Here is a 20464-nt window from a genome sequence, read left to right on the forward strand (position 1 = left end):
TTTATTAAAACAATGCATTAAAAACAGATTACACTCACTTGTAAAATGTAGGCGTTGTTTATGCCCTGTGTTCATTGAGAACTACAAGCCAACATCCGCAAAGGGTGTTCATTGATTCACAGAACTATATAAATAAATGACGTGGCTTTGTGAGCAGAGCCCTGCACGGCCGTGCTGATTTAAAAAACTGACAGCTAGTATGGGGAACTTCTCCCTGTATTGCTGTCACAGGGAGGGGGAGATCAGGCAGCGGCTGCTGCATTGGGAACATGTTCCACCCTAAAAATGGGTGTAATGTAATGTTCCCATAGTTAAACTTATCTTTTAAATGTGATGGCTGTATTAGTTTCCTTTTTTAGGCTTTCTTCTATTTTCATCTGGTAATCCAGCCAGAAAATCTATTATTTTTTTACAGCGCAAACTCTCCAGCAGAATGTATCAGTTTACATAGATGAGACCAACCAGTTAACACTGGCAGGGGTGCATAAAATGATCAGCTTTTACTTTTTCATGCACAACCTTTATCCCAATAAGAAAAAAAAAAAACTCTTTGCTGTAACGGATAATAGTGTGAGGTGGCGTTTGGCATCAATTTGTTAGTGGTTTTAAATCTGCTAATACATTTAACACTCCCTTCCCCCCCAAGACTGACAATGCTGTCTGCCGTGCTGCTTCTGCTCATTCCTCCAAAGTTGTGTCTCACTAATCCAGCAGGTGTGTTACTGGCCAGATCACCAGGTGAAAACAGAGTGAAAAAAAGCCAAAGAAAAGAAAACGAATGCAGCTGCCACATCTAATAATTAGTACGCTGCAATATATTAAATTTTTGGTTTTGGGTTTAATACCACTTTAAACAAAGCCACACACTGCTAGTACTAATGGCTCCAGGCATCCATGTGCATTCTGTCTCAGTGCTTGCCTGGTTTCTGTGCTAGAACTGAAGTCAGGGCACCATGTTGTCTGAAGGGGGGGGGGGGGGGGGGGGCACTTAAAGCAGAGCTAAAGTCTGCAAATACTCCCACCTGATCCTTCGCCGGTGCCAGTAACTTCTCCCTGGCTTCTTCGACCGCCTTGATTGGCCAGTGGCAGAGGACTTAACTCCCATGCATGTCCATGGTAGCTCAGTTAATCTGTTACTGAATGCGGACCACTGGTCCTGTGCTGACTACCCTTTTTGCACCATAGAAAACCAAGCTAGATGGCAGGGAAGTGTTACACTTCCATTAAATCAGCCTGAATTAGTCATCATGTGTTTAGCCATGTTTAAAGGGTTAACAGATTCAGGGTTTTTGGAATCTGAGGTATGGTCTCCCATCCTTCAATTTAGTTGAACAACCAATGCATTGAAGTTGACAAATAACACAAGTTACTAAATAAACTTCACATTCGGTGTCACAATGAATGGTTTCATTCTGAATTTTTTAACTGTCACAGAAAACATTTGTCCCCTTTTGATGGTATCTAAGAGTGACACCTAAGTGTTGGTAGAAGAAAAAAAAAAAAAAAAACCAGAAAAGGCTCGGGGAAAACAATATACAGTATAGCGAGGCTAGTTTTCTGCTTACAACTTGACAACCCGTTGAAATAATATTTAAAACAAAATCCTGATCTACATACATACACTGCAAGAGGTCACAAAAGTGTAAATAGGCCTTTAGAGTGCCTGAAATGTTTGTGTGTTTGTTATATCTTTTGTCATTATCTTTTGCCTTTTGTCATATAATACCTCCTGTATTACTGATTATACCTTATTACTTTCCTACAGAACTACTCATAGGTATAACATCTAAATGCTAGGACAAGGAAATAATTATGCAATATCAGAAGTGGATAATCATTTGTCAAATGCAAATTATCACACAAATATAATATGGCAATTCCAAAAATGAGTAAACACTATCAATACAGTGATCCCCAAAGCGATATCCTCTGGTGGTTCCCTCTGTATTGGATAACCTCCGGTGGTGACTCCAAGGCTCCAGGAACAAAAGAATGTGCAGCAGGCAATATATAAAAATAAGAAGCTCCTCAGAGTAAAATCCTTGGGTGATTTATTTATAAAACAGCAGCATACATAAAACCAAAGCTGTCAGTATGACAGATCTGTCCGTCACCAGGTAAACCATCAGCCCTACTCTTATGCGAGATGTGGACTCTGTATCATTGCATAGTGTGCGTTCCACTCTCTAGGCTGGAAGTGATGTGTGGGAGGGTCATCTTGACACGTTTCATCATCTAGGTGAAACGTTATCAAGAGCAGGAAGCTCCCTTGCGTTCCAGTCTCTTAAATGGGCTCGTCATAACATATTGCACTCCCCCCCCCCCCAATCATTCTCATGATTCAGATTAGAGTACCAGGAAGTACTTTCCACTGGTTGAGTTGCACATTAAGTATTATCTCTACTTACTGTACATTGATGAATTCAATTCTGACTGCCTTGGTGGAGACATCTTGAGTTCAAATGAGCTAATTACACCATACACCATATATAATTATCTACTGTGATCTGTTATGTAAACTATATATTAAATGTGTGGTGTGTAATATAATATAAATTGCTTAAATTGTGAAAATAATAATAACAAAAAAATAACAAAAAACAAAACAAAAATACACTTAAAATAAAATTGAAAATTAAAATAAAAATGAAAATAATAAAAAAAAATAATAAAAATAAACTAATAAAAAATAAAAATATAACTGAAAATAATATATATATATATATATATATATATATATATATATATATATATATATATATATACACACACACATATATATATATATATATATATATAAAATAATATATATATAAAATAAGTCAACACACAGCCATTAATGTCTAAACTGCTGGCAACAAAAGTGAGTACACCCCTAAGTGAAAATGCCAAAGTTGGGCACAATTAGCCATTTTCCCTCCCCGGTGTCATGTGACTCGTTAGTGTTACAAGGTCACGGGAGTGAATGGGGAACAGGTGTGTTAAATTTGGTATTATAGCTCTCACTCTCTCATACTGGTCAACATGGCACCTCATGGCAAAGAACTCTCTGAGGATCTGAAAAAAAGAATTGTTGCTCTACATAAAGATGGCCTAGGCTATAAGAAGATTGCCAAGACCCTGAAACTGAGCTGCAGCACGGTGGCCAAGACCATACAGCAGTTTAACAGGACAGGTTCCACTCAGAACAGGCCTCGCCATGGTCAACCAAAGAAGTTGAGTGCACGTGCTAAGCGTCATATCCAGAGGTTGTCTTTGGGAAATAGACGTATGAGTGCTGCGAGCATTGCTGCAGAGGTTGAAGGGGTGGGGGGGGTCAGCATGTCAGTGCTCAGACCATACGCCGCACACTGCATCAAATTGATCTGCATGGCTGTCATCCCAGAAGGAAGCCTCTTCTAAAGATGATGCACAAGAAAGCCCGCAAACAATTTGCTGAAGACAAGCAGTCTAAGGACATGGATTATTGGAACCATGCCCTGTGGTCTGATGAGACCAAGATAAACTTATTTGGTTCAGATGGCGTCAAGCATGTGTGGCGGCAACTAGGTAAAGAGTACAAAGACAAGTGTGTCTTGCCTATAATCATGGTGGTGGGAGCAACATGGTCTGGGCCTGCATGAGTGCTGCCAGCATTGGGGAGCTACAGTTCATTGATGGAACCTTGAATGCCAACATGTACTGTGACATACCGAAGCAGAGCATGATCCTCTCCCTTCAGAGCCTGGGCCGCAGGACAGTATTCTAATGATAATAACGACCCCAAACACACCTCCAAGACGACCACTGCCTTGCTAAAGAAGCTGAGGGTAAAGGTGATGGATGGCCAAGCACGTTTCCAGACCTAAACCGTATTGAGCATCTGTGGGGCATCCTCAAACGAAGGTGGAGGAGCGCAAGGTCTCTAACATCCACCAGCTCCATGATGTCGTCATTTAGGAGTGGAAGAGGACTCCATTGACAACCTGTGAAACTCTGGTGAACTCCATGCCCAAGAGTGTTAAGGCAGTGCTGGAAAATAATGGTGGCCACACAAAATATTGACATTTTGGGCCCAATTTGGACATTTCACTTAGGGGTGTACTCACTTTTGTTGCCAGCAGTTTAGACATTAATGGCTGTGTGTTGAGTTATTTTGAGGGGACAGCAAATTTACACTATTGTACAAGCCGAGCCTTCCTTTATCTAGATGGTAGCTCACCTCCTCATAGAAGGTTAATAGATTGGTTTGCAAGAACGATTCTTCATGAATCCATGCTGATTACTGATAATGATACCGTTGTCATTACTAAAATTTTGTATATAGCCCCTTATCATCCCCTCCAAGAGCTTGCACACAATTGATGTTAGGCTAACTGGTCTGTAATTCCCAGGGATGTATCTTGGTCCTTTTTAAAATATTGGTGCTACATGGCTTTTCTCCAATCGGCTGGTACCATTCCAGTTAGTAGACTGTTCGTAAAAATTAGGAACAATGGTCTGGCAAATACTTGACTGAGTTCCTCAAGGACCCTTGTGACTTATTAATGTTAAGTTTTTCAAGTCTAATTCTAATACTGTCCTCTGTTAGCCATGAGGGTGCTTCCTGTGACACGTCAAGAGGATAAACATTGCAGTTTTGGTTACTGAAGCCCCCCGATTCCCTTGTGAAGGCTGAGGAGAAAAATAAATTCAATACCTTTGCCATCTCTCTATCCTTAGTAACCAGGTTCCCTTCATCATTCTTTATGGGACCAATATGAACTGACCTCCCTTTCTTACAATTCATGTACTTAAAGAATTTCTTGGGATTTTTTTTACTCTCCTCCGCTATGTGCCTTTCGTGTTCCTTCCTTAGCCGTTCTGATTGCACCCTTACATTTCTTGTTGCATTCTTTGTAAAGTTGGAATGCTGATGATGATCCCTCAGCTTTGTATTTTTTTGAAGGCCTTCTCCTTTGCTTTTATATGCATTTTTACGTTGGAGTTAAGCCACTCAGGACTTTTATTAACTTTTTTAAATGTATTTCCCTCTGGGATGCACTGGCTAATGCCCTTATATAATATGCTCTTAAAGCATACCCATTTTTCCTCTGTGTTCTTTGTTCCTAAGATTTTATCTGAATTATTATCTACTAGCAAGGAACGCAGTTTAGGGAAGTTGGCTCTTATGAAATTCAGTGTCTTTGTCTTCCCCTTATGTTTCCTATTTGTGTGATTTATACTAAAACTAATTGACTTGTGATCGCTGTTTCCTAAATTGCCCCATATTTCCACATCCGTGATCAGGTCTGTATTGTTGGTAATCAGAAGGTCTAGTAACGCTGTTTCTAGTTGGTACATTTACCATCTGACCCATAAAATTGTCCTGCAATACATTTAGGAACTGGCGAGCCTTAGATGAATGTGCGGTTCCTTCTACCCGGTCTATGTCTGGATAATTAAAATCCCCCACTATAATGACACTTCCCATTCTTGCCGCTAATCGAAATTGTTATAGAAGGTCCACCTCTGCCTCCTCCTGGTTAGGGGGCCTATAGCATACTCCCAGTATTACTTTCCCCTTAGTTTCCTCCCTTTGTAGCTGTACACATAAGGATTCCAACTCCTCCCTTGCTCCCTTAGTGATGTCATCTCTCACATTCACTTGTACATCATTTTTGATCTACAGGCATACCCCTCCCCCTTTTTAACACTCTCTATCCCTGCGATATAGAGAATACCCTTGAATGGTTGCCAGCCAATCATGAAAGCTGTCCAACCAAGTCTCTGTAATTCCTACGATTCCTCCTCGTACAACAGTAGTTCTAGTTCTCCCATCTTGTTTGCCAGACTCTTGGCATTGGTGAACATGCCACGTAGTTTAGACCGGTCGCATACTATCTCCTTATTGGGTACTTTGGGGTTGCAAATAGGACTTGTACTATACTTACCTCTGGGTTAGGTGCTTTAGTCAACCTACCACTAATGCCCCCAATACTACCCTCTGGAATATGTTCCATGCTGACTATCTCTACCAATTTACCCTCTCCCCCGTCACCTAGTTCAAAAGCCCCTCTAACTTTTCGTCCATCTTCACTCCCAGCAGATCTGAGCCTTCCCCATTATGGTGCAGTCCGTCCCTTCTATAGAGCTGGTAACCAACTGAGAAGTCGCCCCAGTTCTCTAGAAATCCAAACCCCTCCTTTCTACACCAGCTCCTCAGCCACTTGTTTACCTCCCTAATCTCCCTCTGCCTTTCTAGTGTGGCTCAAAGTACCGGTAGTATTTCTGAGAATACTACCTTGGAGGTCCCTTTCCTCAATTTAGCTCCCTAAAATCGTTTTTTAGGACACTCCATCTTCCTCTGACTTTGTCATTAGTGCCAACATGCACAGTGGACTCACAGTCCACATGCACTCACAGTACACGTGCACTCACAGCACTCATGTACTTCCAGCCCAAGTGCACTCACAGTCCACATCCCCCCACAGCACTTGTGCACTCACAGTCCACGTGCACTCACAGCACTCGTGTACTCACAGTCCATAACATCGCACCTTGATGATGAAACGCGTCAAGCTGACCCTCCCACATGTCACTTCTGGCCCGAAGAGTGGAACACATGCTATGCAATGATACAGTATCCACATCTCGCATAAGAGTAGGGCTAATGGTTTACATGGTGATGTCCAGTTCTGTCATACTGACAGCTTTTTAAAGTTTTATGTATCCTGTTGTTTTATAAATAAATCACCCAAGGATTTTAGTCTACAAGGAGCTTCTTTTTTTTTTATATCGCCCGCTGCACATTCTTTTGTTCCTGGAGCCTTGGAGTCGACCACCGGAGGTTATCCAATACAGAGGGAACTACCAGAGGATATTGCATTGGGAAGTGGTCTCCAATAATGACCCACAAGCACGGTAAACTCCTCTTGCTGTATGGTGAAGGAGTCCAACATATTTGGTGAGTGTGGATCGTTCACTACTCCCAGGAGGTGGATGTATTGACACCTATGGGACACTGAGCACAACAGAACTTTTTTCCACCAAGAAAAGACTCTGTTTGCACTAATAATACTAATTAGGGTTGTCCCGATACCGATACTAGTATCGGTATCGGCACCGATACCGAGCATTTGCCCAAGTACTTGTACTCGGGCAAATGCTCCCGATGCTTCACCCGATACCTGGAAGACAGCTGTGATCGGCGCATGGGGGAGTTACAAGATTCTCCCCCAGCGGCTTTCAGCTGCTTTAGTGACATACAGCGGTGATCGCTCACCGCTGACTGTCACTGCATCCTCCTCCGTGCCCCCTCCTTTCCTCTGTGCCTCTCCACTGTCCCCCTCCATTCTGCTCTCCTTATCTGTCCCCTCCGTTCTGCTCTCCTTATCTGTCCCCTCCGTTCTGCTCTCCTTATCTGTCCCCTCCGTTCTGCTCTCCTTATCTGTCCCCTCCGTTCCTCTCTCCTTATCTGTCTCCCTCCGTTCTCCCCCTCCGTTCCTCAGTCCCCCTCCTCCTTCCTTTGTGTATGGATAGAGTCAGCTGACTCTGTCCATTCACAATAACTGAAACATTGTAATCTCCTGTGATTACGATGTGTCAGTTTATGAATGGAGAGAAGCTGCTGTCTTCTCTCCATTCATTCTCAGTGCAGCTGAGGCTGCAGAGAAAGGGACTGGGGAATCTCTATCCTCTGTCTCTTTCTCTGTCTCAAGGGGGAAATATCAGAGGTCTGTTAAGACCCCTGATATCTCACCAAAGCCCCCCAAAAGGGCTGATTAAAAAAAAAACAAAAAAAAAAAAAAAACAATAAAGAATAAAAAAAAATTATTGTAAAAAATAAAAGTTGTAAATAAAAAAAAAAAAAACACACACACATACACCGTTCACCCCCCCCCCCCCCAAAAAAAGCAAGCACTGTTAAAAAAAAAAACCAAAAAAAAAAAAAACAAAAAACACTGTCACGTGACATTTAAAAAAAAAAGTATCGGTAATCGGTATCGGCGAGTACTTGAAAGAAAGTATCGGTACTTGTACTCGGTCCTAAAAAAGTGGTATCGGGACAACCCTAATACTAATGCACTTTATTTAATCATACAGTTACTGCATTGATAGAGGTTTATTCACTTTTGGAATTGTCATATTATATCGGTGTCATAATTCACATTATCCACTTCTGATATTGCATAATTATTTCCTTGTCATAACATTTAGATGTTATACCTATGAGCAGTTCTGTACAAAAGTAATAAGGTATAATCATTTACATCATATAGTATATAGTTAAGGTAGAGCAGGCCCCGTCTAACACACATTCCATAAAATATACTGAGTGACTCCTGTGAACGGAGAGAAATCAAGTGTTTCGCAAATAATTTGTGTCCTCTTCGAATTGGAATAAAGAATGCCCTGTGAACCCAATGGTTTACCTTAGTATCAAATACAAGATGGATAGCATAGTTATTGATATTTAGTTTTTGACTACAGTGAACAAGAAGACAGGTCTCTCAACTTGTGATTGTGAGGTCCTTTAAGTGAAAAAGAGGCTCCACATTGAACTTTGGATCCATCACTTGTTGGCCCTTAACACATTCCATTTTGAGCACTTACTGTATCTTGAACAAAGGTTATGTATAGAGCTGGAAAATGGAAAACAGTACTTTTGCAAAAAATGAGTATTGGAAAACAGAGGAGTTCAATATACTGGGAGCCACTGGTTGGTGGTAAGATCTCTCAGAAGTGGGGACGGGTACCTGTCAAAAACAGGTACCCCCCCCCCCCGAAAGGTGCCAAATGTGGCACCAGAGGGGGGGAGTAGGCAGATAAGCGGAGCTTCCACTTTTGGTTGGAACTCCACTTTAAGAAACAAAAACCTATTCAAGCAGAAATGAGTTTGGATGTTTTGAGAACTGGAGATGATGGGAATACAAAATCCCACATAATACGCAAGAAAAGTTATAATCTGTCCGACCTATGGAAAACAAAAAAGAAACCAGTTTGGGCTGGAGTTGTGCATTAATAAATTTCACTAGAAAATACAGTGTATAAGATCACTAAAATGGAAATTTCATCAGGAAAATAGAAGAATGATTTTATATAACAAGAAAAAAAGAAAAAAAAAAACATACATCTAACAGAACACAGTTTAACCACTTCAGCCCCGGAAGGTTTTACCCCCTTCCTGACCAGAGCACTTTTTACAATTCGGCACTGCGTCACTTTAACTGCTAATTGCGCGGTCATGCAATGCTGAACCCAAACGAAATTTGCGTCCTTTTCTTCCCACAAATAGAGCTTTCTTTTGATGGTATTTGATCACCTCTGCCGTTTTTATTTTTTGCGCTATACACGGAAAAAGACCGAAAATTTTGAAAAAAAAGATATTTTCTACTTTTTGTTCTAAAAAAAATCCAATAAACTCAATTTTAGTCATACATTTAGGCCAAAATGTATTCGGCCACATGTCTTTGGTAGAAAAAATGTCAATAAGTGTATATTTATTGGTTTGTGCAAAAGTTATAGCGCCTACAAACTAGGGTACATTTTCTGGAATTTACACAGCCTTTAATTTATGACTGCCTATGTCGTTTCTTGAGGTGCTAAAATGGCAGGGCAGTACAAAACCCCCACAAATGACCCCATTTTGGAAAGTAGACACCCCAAGGAATTTGCTGAGAGGCATGTTGAGCCCATTGAATATTCATTTTGTTTGTCCCAAGTGATTGAATAATGACAAAAAAAAAAAAAAAAATTAAAAAAGTTGTCACTAAATGATATATTGCTCACACAGGCCATGGGCATATGTGGAATTGCACCCCAAAATACATTTAGCTGCTTCTCCTGAGTATGGGGATACCACATGTGTGGGACTTTTTGGGAGCCTAGCCGCGTACGGGGCCCCGAAAACCAATCACTGCCTTCAGGATTTCTAAGGGCGTACATTTTTGATTTTACTCCTCACTACCTATCACAGTTTTGAAGGCCATAAAATGCCCAGATGGCATAAAACCCCCCCAAATGACCCCATTTTGGAAAGTAGACACCCCAAGCTATTTGCTTTGAGGCATGTTGAGTCCATGGAATGTTTTATATTTTGACACAAGTTGCGGGAAAGTGACAATTTTTTTTTTTTTGCACAAAGTTGTCACTAAATGATATATTGCTCACACAGGCCATGGGCATATGTGGAATTGCACCCCAAAATACATTTAGCTGCTTCTCCTGAGTACGGGGATACCACATGTGTTGGACGTTTTGGGAGCCTAGCCGCGTACGGGGCCCCGAAAACCAATCACTGCCTTCAGGATTTCTAAGGGCGTACATTTTTGATTTTACTCCTCACTACCTATCACAGTTTTGAAGGCCATAAAATGCCCAGATGGCATAAAACCCCCCCAAATGACCCCATTTTGGAAAGTAGACACCCCAAGCTATTTGCTGAGAGGCATGGTGAGTATTTTGCAGCTCTCATTTGTTTTTGAAAATAAAGAAAGACGAGAAAAAAAATTTTTTTTTTTCTTTTTTCAATTTTCAAAACTTTGTGACAAAAAGTGAGATCTGCAAAATACTCACTATACCTCTCATCAAATAGCTTGGGGTGTCTACTTTCCAAAATGGGGTCATTTGGGGGGGTTTTTTGCCACCTGGGCATTCCATGGCCTCTGAAACTGTGATAGGCAGTGAAGAGTGAAATCAAAAATTTACGGCCTTAGAAAGCCTGAAGGCGGTGCTTGGTTTTCGGGGTCCCGTACGCGGCTAGGCTCCCAAAAAGTCTCACACATGTGGTATCCCCGTACTCAGGAGAAGCAACAGAATGTATTTTGGGGTGTAATTTCACATATTCCCATGGCATGTTTGAGCAATATATCATTTAGTGACAACTTTGCGCAAAAAAAAAAATAAATAAATAAAAAATTGTCTCTTTCCCGCAACTTGTGTCACAATATAAAATATTCCATGGACTCGACATGCCTCTCAGCAAATAGCTTGGGGTGTCTACTTTCCAAAATGGGGTCATTTGGGGGGGTTTTGAACTGTCCTGGCATTTTATGCACAACATCTAGAAGCTTATGTCACACATCACCCACTCTTCTAACCACTTGAAGACAAAGCCCTTTCTGACACTTTTTGATTACATAAAAAAATAATTTTTTTTTGCAAGAAAATTACTTTGAACCCCCAAACATTATATATTTTTTTAAAGCAAATGCTCTACAGATTAAAATGGTGGGTGTTTCATTTTTTTTTTCACACAGTATTTGCGCAGCGATTTTTCAAACGCATTTTTTGGGGAAAAAACACACTTTTTAAAATTTTAATGCACTAAAACACACTATATTGCCCAAATGTTTGATGAAATAAAAAAGATGATCTTAGGCCGAGTACATGGATACCAAACATGACATGCTTTAAAATTGCGCACAAACGTGCAGTGGCGACAAACTAAATACATTTTTAAAAGCCTTTAAAAGCCTTTACAGGTTACCACTTTAGATTTACAGAGGAGGTCTACTGCTAAAATTACTGCCCTCGATCTGACGTTCGCGGTGATACCTCACATGCATGGTGCAATTGCTGTTTACATTTGACGCCAGACCGACGCTTGCGTTCGCCTTAGCGCGAGAGCAGGGGGGACAGGGGTGCTTTTTTTTTTTTCTTTATTATTATTATTTTTTCATCTTATTTTTAAACTGTTCCTTTCATTTTTTTTTTTAAATCATTTTTATTGTTATCTCAGGGAATGTAAATATCCCCTATCATAGCAATAGGTAGTGACAGGTACTCTTTTTTGCAAAAATTGGGGTCTATTAGACCCTAGATTTCTCCTCTGCCCTCAAAGCATCTGACCACACCAAGATCGGTGTGATAAAATGCTTTCCCAATTTCCCAATGGTGCTGTTTACATCCGGCGAAATCTAAGTCATAAAATGCTCGTAGCTTCCGGTTTCTTAGGCCATAGAGATGTTTGGAGCCACTCTGGTCTCTGATCAGCTCTATGGTCAGCTGGCTGAATCACCGGCTGCATTCTCAGGTTCCCTGTTGAGACAGGAGAGCCAGAGAAAAACACGGAAGACGTTGGGGGGGGGGGCATTCCCTCCCACTGCTTGTAAAAGCAGTCTAGAGGCTAATTAGCTGCTAGGATTGCTTTTACATGAAAGCCGATCGCTGGCTGAAAAGAATGATACCAAGATGATACCTAAACCTTGCATGCATCATTCTGGTATAACCACTCAAAGTGTTGAATGGCGTACCTGAAGACAAAAAAATGGTTAACAATAAAGCACAGTAAACGGTAAGGTATAAAAAATTGCATATCTGAAAAGCAAACATGATAAAACATAACAACAATAAAACATTGCAGAATAGAATACAGTAAAAAAGAGCAGAACAATAGAGAGAGAATAGAGAGAGAGAGAACAATAAAACGACAACTATTTTTTTTTTATTTTATATTTTTGTATGTGTTTTTTTTTTTTTTAATACACTTTTTTTGTAACTAACTTTTATAACTGTAACCGGTTCCAGGTTCGGGTCTCTCAAAATGCGATGGCATCTTGGGAGACCCTGTGAAAGTGTGCCTAGTCTGTGCAATGCTGTACCCTACGTTAATACTCAACTAGTGAATGGTAGCGTTCAAAACATTCACCAATGCAAAGACCAGGATTGTCAGGACAGTAGGGACAATAATAGCGGGTGTCACGCCTATATCCGCGCTTGCTGCAGACACGACATCTTTTTTGGGGGGGTTCGCTGAGTAGGGGTACTCGGGAGGACATAAAGAAAATGCCTCTCATGCAGCCGACTGCATTTGGTTGGGGATGTGAATGGGGGAAGTACGGGCGCTGCAGAAGCGGTGGGATCCCAATTAGAATTGGCGAATGCAGCAGGAAGGGCACTATGGGCACGACGGGCCTGTGTTTGTCTTTTTGGTGGCAGCGGGACACTACTTGTGCTTGCCACCTCACCAGCTTGAACTGCACTTATGGGACTCGCCACGTCACCAAGTGTTACTGCAGTGCTGGTTTGACTACGACCGGGGTGTACTAGGCCGCTGGTGCTTGCCAGTTCACCAAAACGCTACAAAAAAAACTGTTAGCGATCGCAGGGATCAGGCCTGACTCTGCGAACGCTGCAGTTATGCGTTTAGTGTTTTGTAAGTGTCAGTGATCGATCGATACTGCACTTGGGTGGGCTGGGCTGGGCCGGGCGGAGGGGCAAAACGCAGGTGCTAGCAGGTATCTGGGCTGATCCCGCTAACACTGTGTTTGTGGGAACCCTAAACTGCTGGGGACGCTAGTATAGATCTGATCAGATCAGATATTGATCTGACCACTAAGGGAGGTGTACGGTGCGTGCGTGGGTGTTAGCGGTACTGGCGCTAACCTGACGCTGCCTGGGGCTGGTGCTTGCCAGTTCACCAAAACGCTACCAAAAAAACTGTTAGCGATCGCAGGGATCAGGCCTGACTCTGTGAATGCTGCAGTTATGCGTTTAGTGTTTTGTAAGTGACAGTGATCGATCGATACTGCACTTGGGTGGGCTGGGCCGGGCAGAGGGGAAAAACGCAGGTGCTAGCGGGTATCTGGGCTGATCCCGCTAACACTGCGTTTTTGGGAACCCTAAACTGCTGGGGACACTAGTATAGATCTGATCGGATCAGATATTGATCCGTACAGATACTATACCACTAAGGGAGGCGTATGCTGCGTGCGTGGGTGTTAGCGGTACTGGCGCTAATCTGACGCTGCCTGGGGCGACGCATATCACCGCCGGGCGATCAGGGGGCTAAACCTTTATTCGGTAATAAATGGCGGGTGCCCTGACACTATAAAAAATAAACGAACTAACCAGCGTCACCCGTAACGGTTATACGGTGATCAGTGGTGAAAGGGTTAACTAGGGGGCAGTCAAGGGGTTAAAACATTTATTAGATAGTATATGGGGGTCCCTGTCGCTATAAAACGCTGACGGCGAACCTAAATATTTACCTCCCTAACTAGCGTCACCAGCGACACTAATACAGCGATCAGAAAAATGATCGCTTAGTGACACTGGTGACAGGGGGTGATCAAGGGGTTAAAACTTTATTAGGGGGGGTTAGGGGGGTATCCTAGACCTAAAGGGGGGTAATACTCACTGCCCTAACACTGTAACTGTCACCAACTGACACCATGCAGTAATCAGAAAAAAAAAAAAAAAAATACTGCTTGCTGTCAGTTTGTGACAGGGGGGGTGATTGGGGGGGGGATCGGGGGTGTAAAGTATGCCTGGCATGTTCTACTGTGTGTGTGTGTTGTGCACTCACATGTCTTCTCTCCTCGGTGCTGGGACGGAAACTGCCAAGCCGAGGAGAGATGACATCACATCCTCTGCCTGTGTGAAACTACACACAGGCAGGGGAGGATTCCGATTGGCTGGGAGCGATCGCGAGGGGGGGGGGCCACGATCGGATGGTCTCCCCCTCGCCTCCCGACGCTCCCAGTCAAATGCCGACCGCCGCTGGCACCGGGGGGGGGGTCCGATTGGAACCCCCGCCCGCGGGAGGCAGATCACGTACGGGTACGTGATTCTGCCTGCCCGTGCCATTCTGCCGCCGTATATGTGCGTTAGGCGGTCGGCAAGTGGTTAACCACTTCCCGCTCGGCCTATAGCAAAATGACAGTCGGGCGGTAGTTCAGTTATCATATGACGTCTTTCAGGATAACAGCCGACACACTGCAACACTGATCTCGGTAAAGGCCCTCTGTCGGAGGCTCCTGACCATGTGATCAGCCGTGTCCAATCACGGCTGATCACAGCGTAAACAGAAAAAGCTGTTTATCGGCTTTTCCTCACTTGTGTCTGACAGACATGAGTAGAAGAGAGCCAATCGGCTGCTCTCCTGACAGGGGGGACTGCGTTGATATCAGCGCAGCCCCCCCCCCCCGCAAATGCCTGCCCAGGACCACCAGGGATGCCGCCAGTACCACCAGGGTTGCTGATCATGGATGGCCACCAGTTATGCCACCCTGGACCACCAGGGACGCTAGTCAGTGTCCAGACATGATGCCAATCAGTGCCCATCAGCAATGCCTGCCAGTGCCATCAGTGATGCCTATAGGTGCCCATCAGTAATGCCCATAAGTACCCATCAGTGCAGCCTTTCAGTGCCCATCAGTGTCGACTATCAGTACCCATCAGTACCACCTATGACTGCCCATCAGTGTCGCCTATCAATGCCCATCAGTGCTGCATATCAGTGCCACCTCATCAGTGCCGCCTTATTATTGCAGCCTCATCAGTGCCCATCAGTGAAGGAGAAAACATACTTATTTACAATATTTTATAACAGAAATAAAGAAAACCTTTTTGTTTTAGCTCTTTTATTATTTGTTTAGCAAAAAAAAAAAAAAAACGCAGAGGTGATCAAATACCACCAAAAGAAAGCTCTATTTGTGGGAACAAAATGATAAAAAATTTTGTTTGGGTACAGTGTAGCATGACCAAGCAATTATCATTTAAAAAGTGACAGCGCTGAAAGCTGAAAATTGGCCTGGGCAGGAAGGGTGGAAAGTGCCTGGTATTGAAGTGGTTAAATAAAACAAAAGGGAACCCTTGACTTTTTTTTAATCTCCCTCTATCTCTGTTTGGGAGATTTCTCCTTACTTACTGCAATGTCTGCATCTTCTCGAGGTCCATCCAGAACCACAGGTCAAGAGAAGTAAAACCACATCACTGTTAGCTTCACCTTCTACAAGCTCAGCCAGTGGAGTTCAAGCAAAATCAAGTGGTAAACTCAACCCCAAAACTATAGATCCATTTGTTAAGCCCCAGAAATCTCCCTCTGTGTTTGCTGCCATATACTCCAAAGGAGGCATTCCATGCAGGCTGGTCCGTTGCTCTGTGAAGCACAAGCTACAGTGGGAGCGCACTCCAGAAACAATACCTTTTGACCCACTGCTTATCAACTTTGCCGAGGGTCTTCCAGAGAACAAACATCCACACACATTTGTTTCACAAAAGAGATGTAAGGAGTTTTTGATGGTTCCCAGGGCTGAAGAAAAAGCCTTGCCGTTATTACCCAAGCTTCAAAGCATTGAAGGCTACCCTTGAACACATTCAGATGGTGCCGTGTGAACAAGGTTTGAATGGTTTGGTACAGCTTAGTATTGTTGTTGGACCAGCATTAAACATTCATCTAAAGCAGGAGTCTCAAACTTGCAGCTCTCTAGCTGTTGAGGAACTACAAGTCCCATCATGCCTCTGCCTATGTGAGTCATGCTTGTAACTGTCAGCCTTGCAATGCCTCATGGGAATTGTAGTTCTGCAACAGCTGGAGGGCCACCAGTTTGAGACCCCTGATCTAAAGAATCTGCTCACCAGTCTCTTCAAAAGACTAATTAACAAAAAATATAAAGTGTGTTTAGACAGGAATCAAGAAGAAATCTCCACAAACAGCAATCATTTTTTATTTTATTTTTTTTTGCTTTGTGTCTCATTAGGGAGATTTACCTTTGCTTCCTGTACATGAATTAGATGTCATGTAGAAAAGGTAGTGGTGGGAATCCCCTCAGCAAGAACACCCCACACTATTGAAAATCAAGTAAAAATTTTAGCCGCAGTTGGACTCAGCAACTCAGCCAAACGTGATATCTAGCCTGTGTCACTTGCATAAAAAAACAAAACAAAACAAACAAAAACCAGGCATCTACCTTTAGCAGCTGTTAATGTCCCCTCAGCTAAAATGGTGGGCAGTGCTGGATGGGCAAAGTGCCAACACTTCCTGACACTATCGGAGCCTGGCTGCCTCCCAACCCCATACATACAGTGGCCAACAGGAATGCGTGTAAGGTGGATGTGGATGGAAGCTCCAGCTTTTACCAGGAAATACCTAAGCCCCAATCAGAAAAGCCTAGCATTTAGGCAAACTGGGGGCACTGAAAGCCTTTAGGGTATACGGATGCAGCTTTAGGAGTTTTTTTGGCTATTAAAGCTGAGGTGTAAACATGATTTATATATGCATGGTAAAAGGTCATGCATTAAGTGCTGTGATTTTTTAGCCACTTGCCGACCAGCCACAGTACATATACTGCAGCAGGTCAGCTCTATTGCGCAAAACAAGATGCCTGTACGTAATTTCATGCAATAGATACTGTGGCTGCGCGCCGCGGGAGCACGCGCATGCGTTCGGCGGATTCGATGACCACCGGCCACCCGCAATCGCTCTACAGAGAGGCAGAATGGGGATCTGCCTATGTAAACACGTGTTTCGAGGGAGGACCCTCTTCCTCAGAGCTAAACATGTAAGCCACCCTGCAATACCGTCTGGTCCTCCAAGATCTTCGGTTCCATTTGCAGTCCATAGATACACTGATCGCTATTGCTGTTGCGTTGTTAAGCTCATATACCACGCTTGTATGTGAGTATAATCACTGCTGTTTACGCTTTATTAAAATGTTCTTTGGTAATGCACAAGGTCGTTGCGCCCTCCTTTCCTTTTTTTTACATTACCTGGCAGTCAGGAAGAGGGAGCAGTGTCACCCAGATGTGACATGGTACCATAGTGATGAATGCAAAGTTTGAAAGCAGACTATGAGGTACTCAGTACATCTGAAACAAAAGAACAAGGGGAGTTCTTAGGAGAAGGAAAGCCGACACATTAAAAAAATGCCAAAAGGCTGGAATTAATCTTTAAATAAGAGTCACTTAAAATATTTAATAGAAATAACACAATTTAATTCCAAACATAAAAAATAATACACTTCGAGTGCAGATATTAATTTAGCATTAATGGACTCTGTCTCAGTAACTGGTATTTTTATTTTTACTTGTAATACAGGTTACAGGTTCTGAAAGGGAAGAATAACTGCTGTATTCCTGTAGGGAAGGGTGAAAACAAGGTACGAATTCTGGACAACAGAATACATGTAATATTCACAATTTATGAGACCCATTCTGGTGACATATTTCATGACCCCTATAATTTATAAGTCATGTCCATAAAGGGGTGTAACAAATTTTGCAACTTGCTAAAAAATCTGTTGCAAATTATCTTTGACTATGTCATTTTAAATGGTTCAAAGCCATAATGGCGTATGCCTTGCATCATACTGTTTTTTTTTCCTCCTAACTTGATGTAACTTGACATTTTGTAGGTGTGCATTTGAATGATTGTTCCATTTTGATGTGCCTAAGGCACAGCTGTCCTGTTTATTGATATGTATCTATCTAAGGCTACACTTTTCAGGTACCATTTGGTTTACTCTTGTTAAGCACACTTAAAGGTGGGTTTACAGTAAGATTTGCTTAATAGAACTGAGGCCAAACAACTAAAACAGAGTTAAGCACTTACAGAGGGGTCCTCCAGAAGATTTAAAGTGCATGTATAGCTATTGTTTTTTTCTTTTGTTTTGGATGAAGGAAGACTTAAATCTCCTACTAAGCTATTTTTTATGCTTGTGTCCTACTGGGGACATTTCCCTTTGCTTCCTGTCGTGGAGATGCAACGTTGTAAAGCTGGCCACACAGATGAATTTTTATTGAAAACGTTTGTAGAAAAGTTGTTCATCAGAAAATTCTTGTCAACAAGTCAACTATTCCTGTTCAAAAGCACATAACAGCTACACTTCCAATGATGGTGGACACACAGTGGGTGAAAAAGGTGGGAACAGATCCCATAATTCTGCTAAAATGTAAAATCAAGAAGAGGGTTGCTCAGTTCCAAACTCATGGTCTGAGACTTGTGGCAGATTGGTTTAACTGTTATTATATTGATCTTCATTTGGAAAGCCAAGATCAGTTGATTAGATATGATGATCATTCCACATGGCACCAGTGGTCTTCAACTAATTTACCATATGCTATCAGGGAACATAGAGCAGCATCAGTGTTGAAGAATTATGTTAAAAGTTATAGACTAGAGGTACAAATAAGTCCTGTGAAATTGAAAATATTGCTAGAAGATGAAAAGGTTTTTTTTTTTTACACTTTTTTTTTTTTTTAAACTAGTACAAACACATTAAACAGGAATCTGTAGAGAATAAAATACACCTGTCTGTCATATACCTAATAATTTCATCACCAGTGGTCCCGTGTGCATTCTAAAGAAACTAACTATAGTAAAGATACAGTCTCATTGGAAAGTGCCTTTGAGGGCATATCAGTGTGTCCACAAATTAACCATTACTCAAGTTCTCTTTCTTCAGTAAACAGGTCTGCAAGATCAGCTACAGTCAAGACAGAAGCTTCCGACTGCTTCATGGATGTACTTGTGTGACTGAAACCAGAAACAAATAATGGGGGTTAGAAGGCTAGTGGAAACACTAGCAGTCACATTAGTTAAACAGTGCATAGTGGTATTATTTCTCCTCATTACATACAGTATTTACTTTCACCTTAAAGTGGATGTAAACCCTCTCCTATACCCAGTGAAGTGAACAGTCTCAGATGATACACAGAGATTAAACAAATTTCCCTACATAAGTTTTACATGCATATCTGCTGTCTTCAGCTTGCTATATTCTTTTTTTTTTAATTGTATTTTTATTGAGAATTTTTTTTCCAAGAATCATAGCATACAAACTGTAATAATCTCAATCAAGAGAAAAAAAAAAATAAGCAGGTGTGTGATTACAGAAACAGTATTTTTGTACATAATGTAATCAGAAATAATAAAAAAAATAACATCAAAATGAAACCATTAGAATCAGTATAAGTTGATCATCAAGCCGTGGACTCTACTATATATTTCAATTGTCAGACAAGGGACAATAGTAGAATGACAGGAGCCGAAACCTCAAGAAGAGCCATGTATATAGTGGTCCCATGGGGCCCAAATCCCATCAAATCTCTCCATAGCATCCTCCACCATGGCTGTCATATGCTACGGATGTCAGTAATAGCTTGTATAAGCTGGGACTGAGTAGGGGGGGAGGTGGAAAGCCAACATGCAGGGATAGCTCTTTTTGCAGCCAGTAATACATATGATGCCATTTTGTTCACATTTTTTCCAGGGAATGGGAGGCCTAAGAGAAGATGTATCGGATCCGACGGGATAGGGGAATCAAGAATCTGCTGGAGCACGGTCACAACCATGGACCAGAAAGGAGCTATCAAATCGCACTGCCAAAAAATGTGATAATGAGAGCCCCTGATCCTTCTGCATCTCCAACAAAGAGGAGAGAGGGAAGCATCATATTGGTGTATAACCTCAGGGGTCCTATACCAAAAAAGAAGCACTTTGTAAGCTGTCTCTCTTTGTGCTACACATCAAGATATTTTGGATGTTGAGGTCCAAATTTTAGCCCATTGGGATGGGGAGATTTGTTGTTGTGTCAAATGTGACCATTTACTCATATATGAGTGGGGCTCCACAGAGAGTAGAAGGTTCTCTTGCAGAAGTCAATATTTGTCAGATATCAGTCGCAGTTGGTATGGTCCCTGAGAGCATATAACTTCGAAGGGTGTAGGTTTGGTTAAAGTAAAAAAAAGGTGAGAGGGATGCTAGATAGTGGGTTATTTG

At 42.1% G+C, this 20464-nt stretch overlaps 1 protein-coding gene and 1 pseudogene across 2 annotated transcripts in view; one reads left to right on the plus strand and one right to left on the minus strand.

Annotated features, from left to right (window-relative positions):
* The first annotated feature begins 1247 nt into the window (after window positions 1–1247).
* LOC141141276 (PACRG-like protein pseudogene) lies at window positions 1248–16231 on the plus strand (annotated as a pseudogene).
* SHPRH (SNF2 histone linker PHD RING helicase) overlaps window positions 15389–20464 on the minus strand; it is a 194231-nt gene continuing 189155 nt past the window's right edge. Inside the window, exons 30-31 of one of the 2 annotated variants that reach the window (XR_012243953.1) lie at window positions 19009–19219; window positions 15389–17553 (exon numbers count right to left, since the gene is read on the minus strand). Coding sequence is in view for 1 of the 2 variants with exons in the window: in XM_073627811.1 (XP_073483912.1) it covers window positions 19126–19219 (94 nt within the window). In the remaining variant the exon portion in view is untranslated. Of the gene's footprint in view, window positions 17554–17657; window positions 19220–20464 lie in introns of those variants that run through there. The other variant, XM_073627811.1, reaches the window with a different exon arrangement.

This window comes from Aquarana catesbeiana, linkage group LG04, assembly GCF_042186555.1.
Source record: "Aquarana catesbeiana isolate 2022-GZ linkage group LG04, ASM4218655v1, whole genome shotgun sequence".
Lineage (NCBI taxonomy): Eukaryota > Metazoa > Chordata > Amphibia > Anura > Ranidae > Aquarana > Aquarana catesbeiana.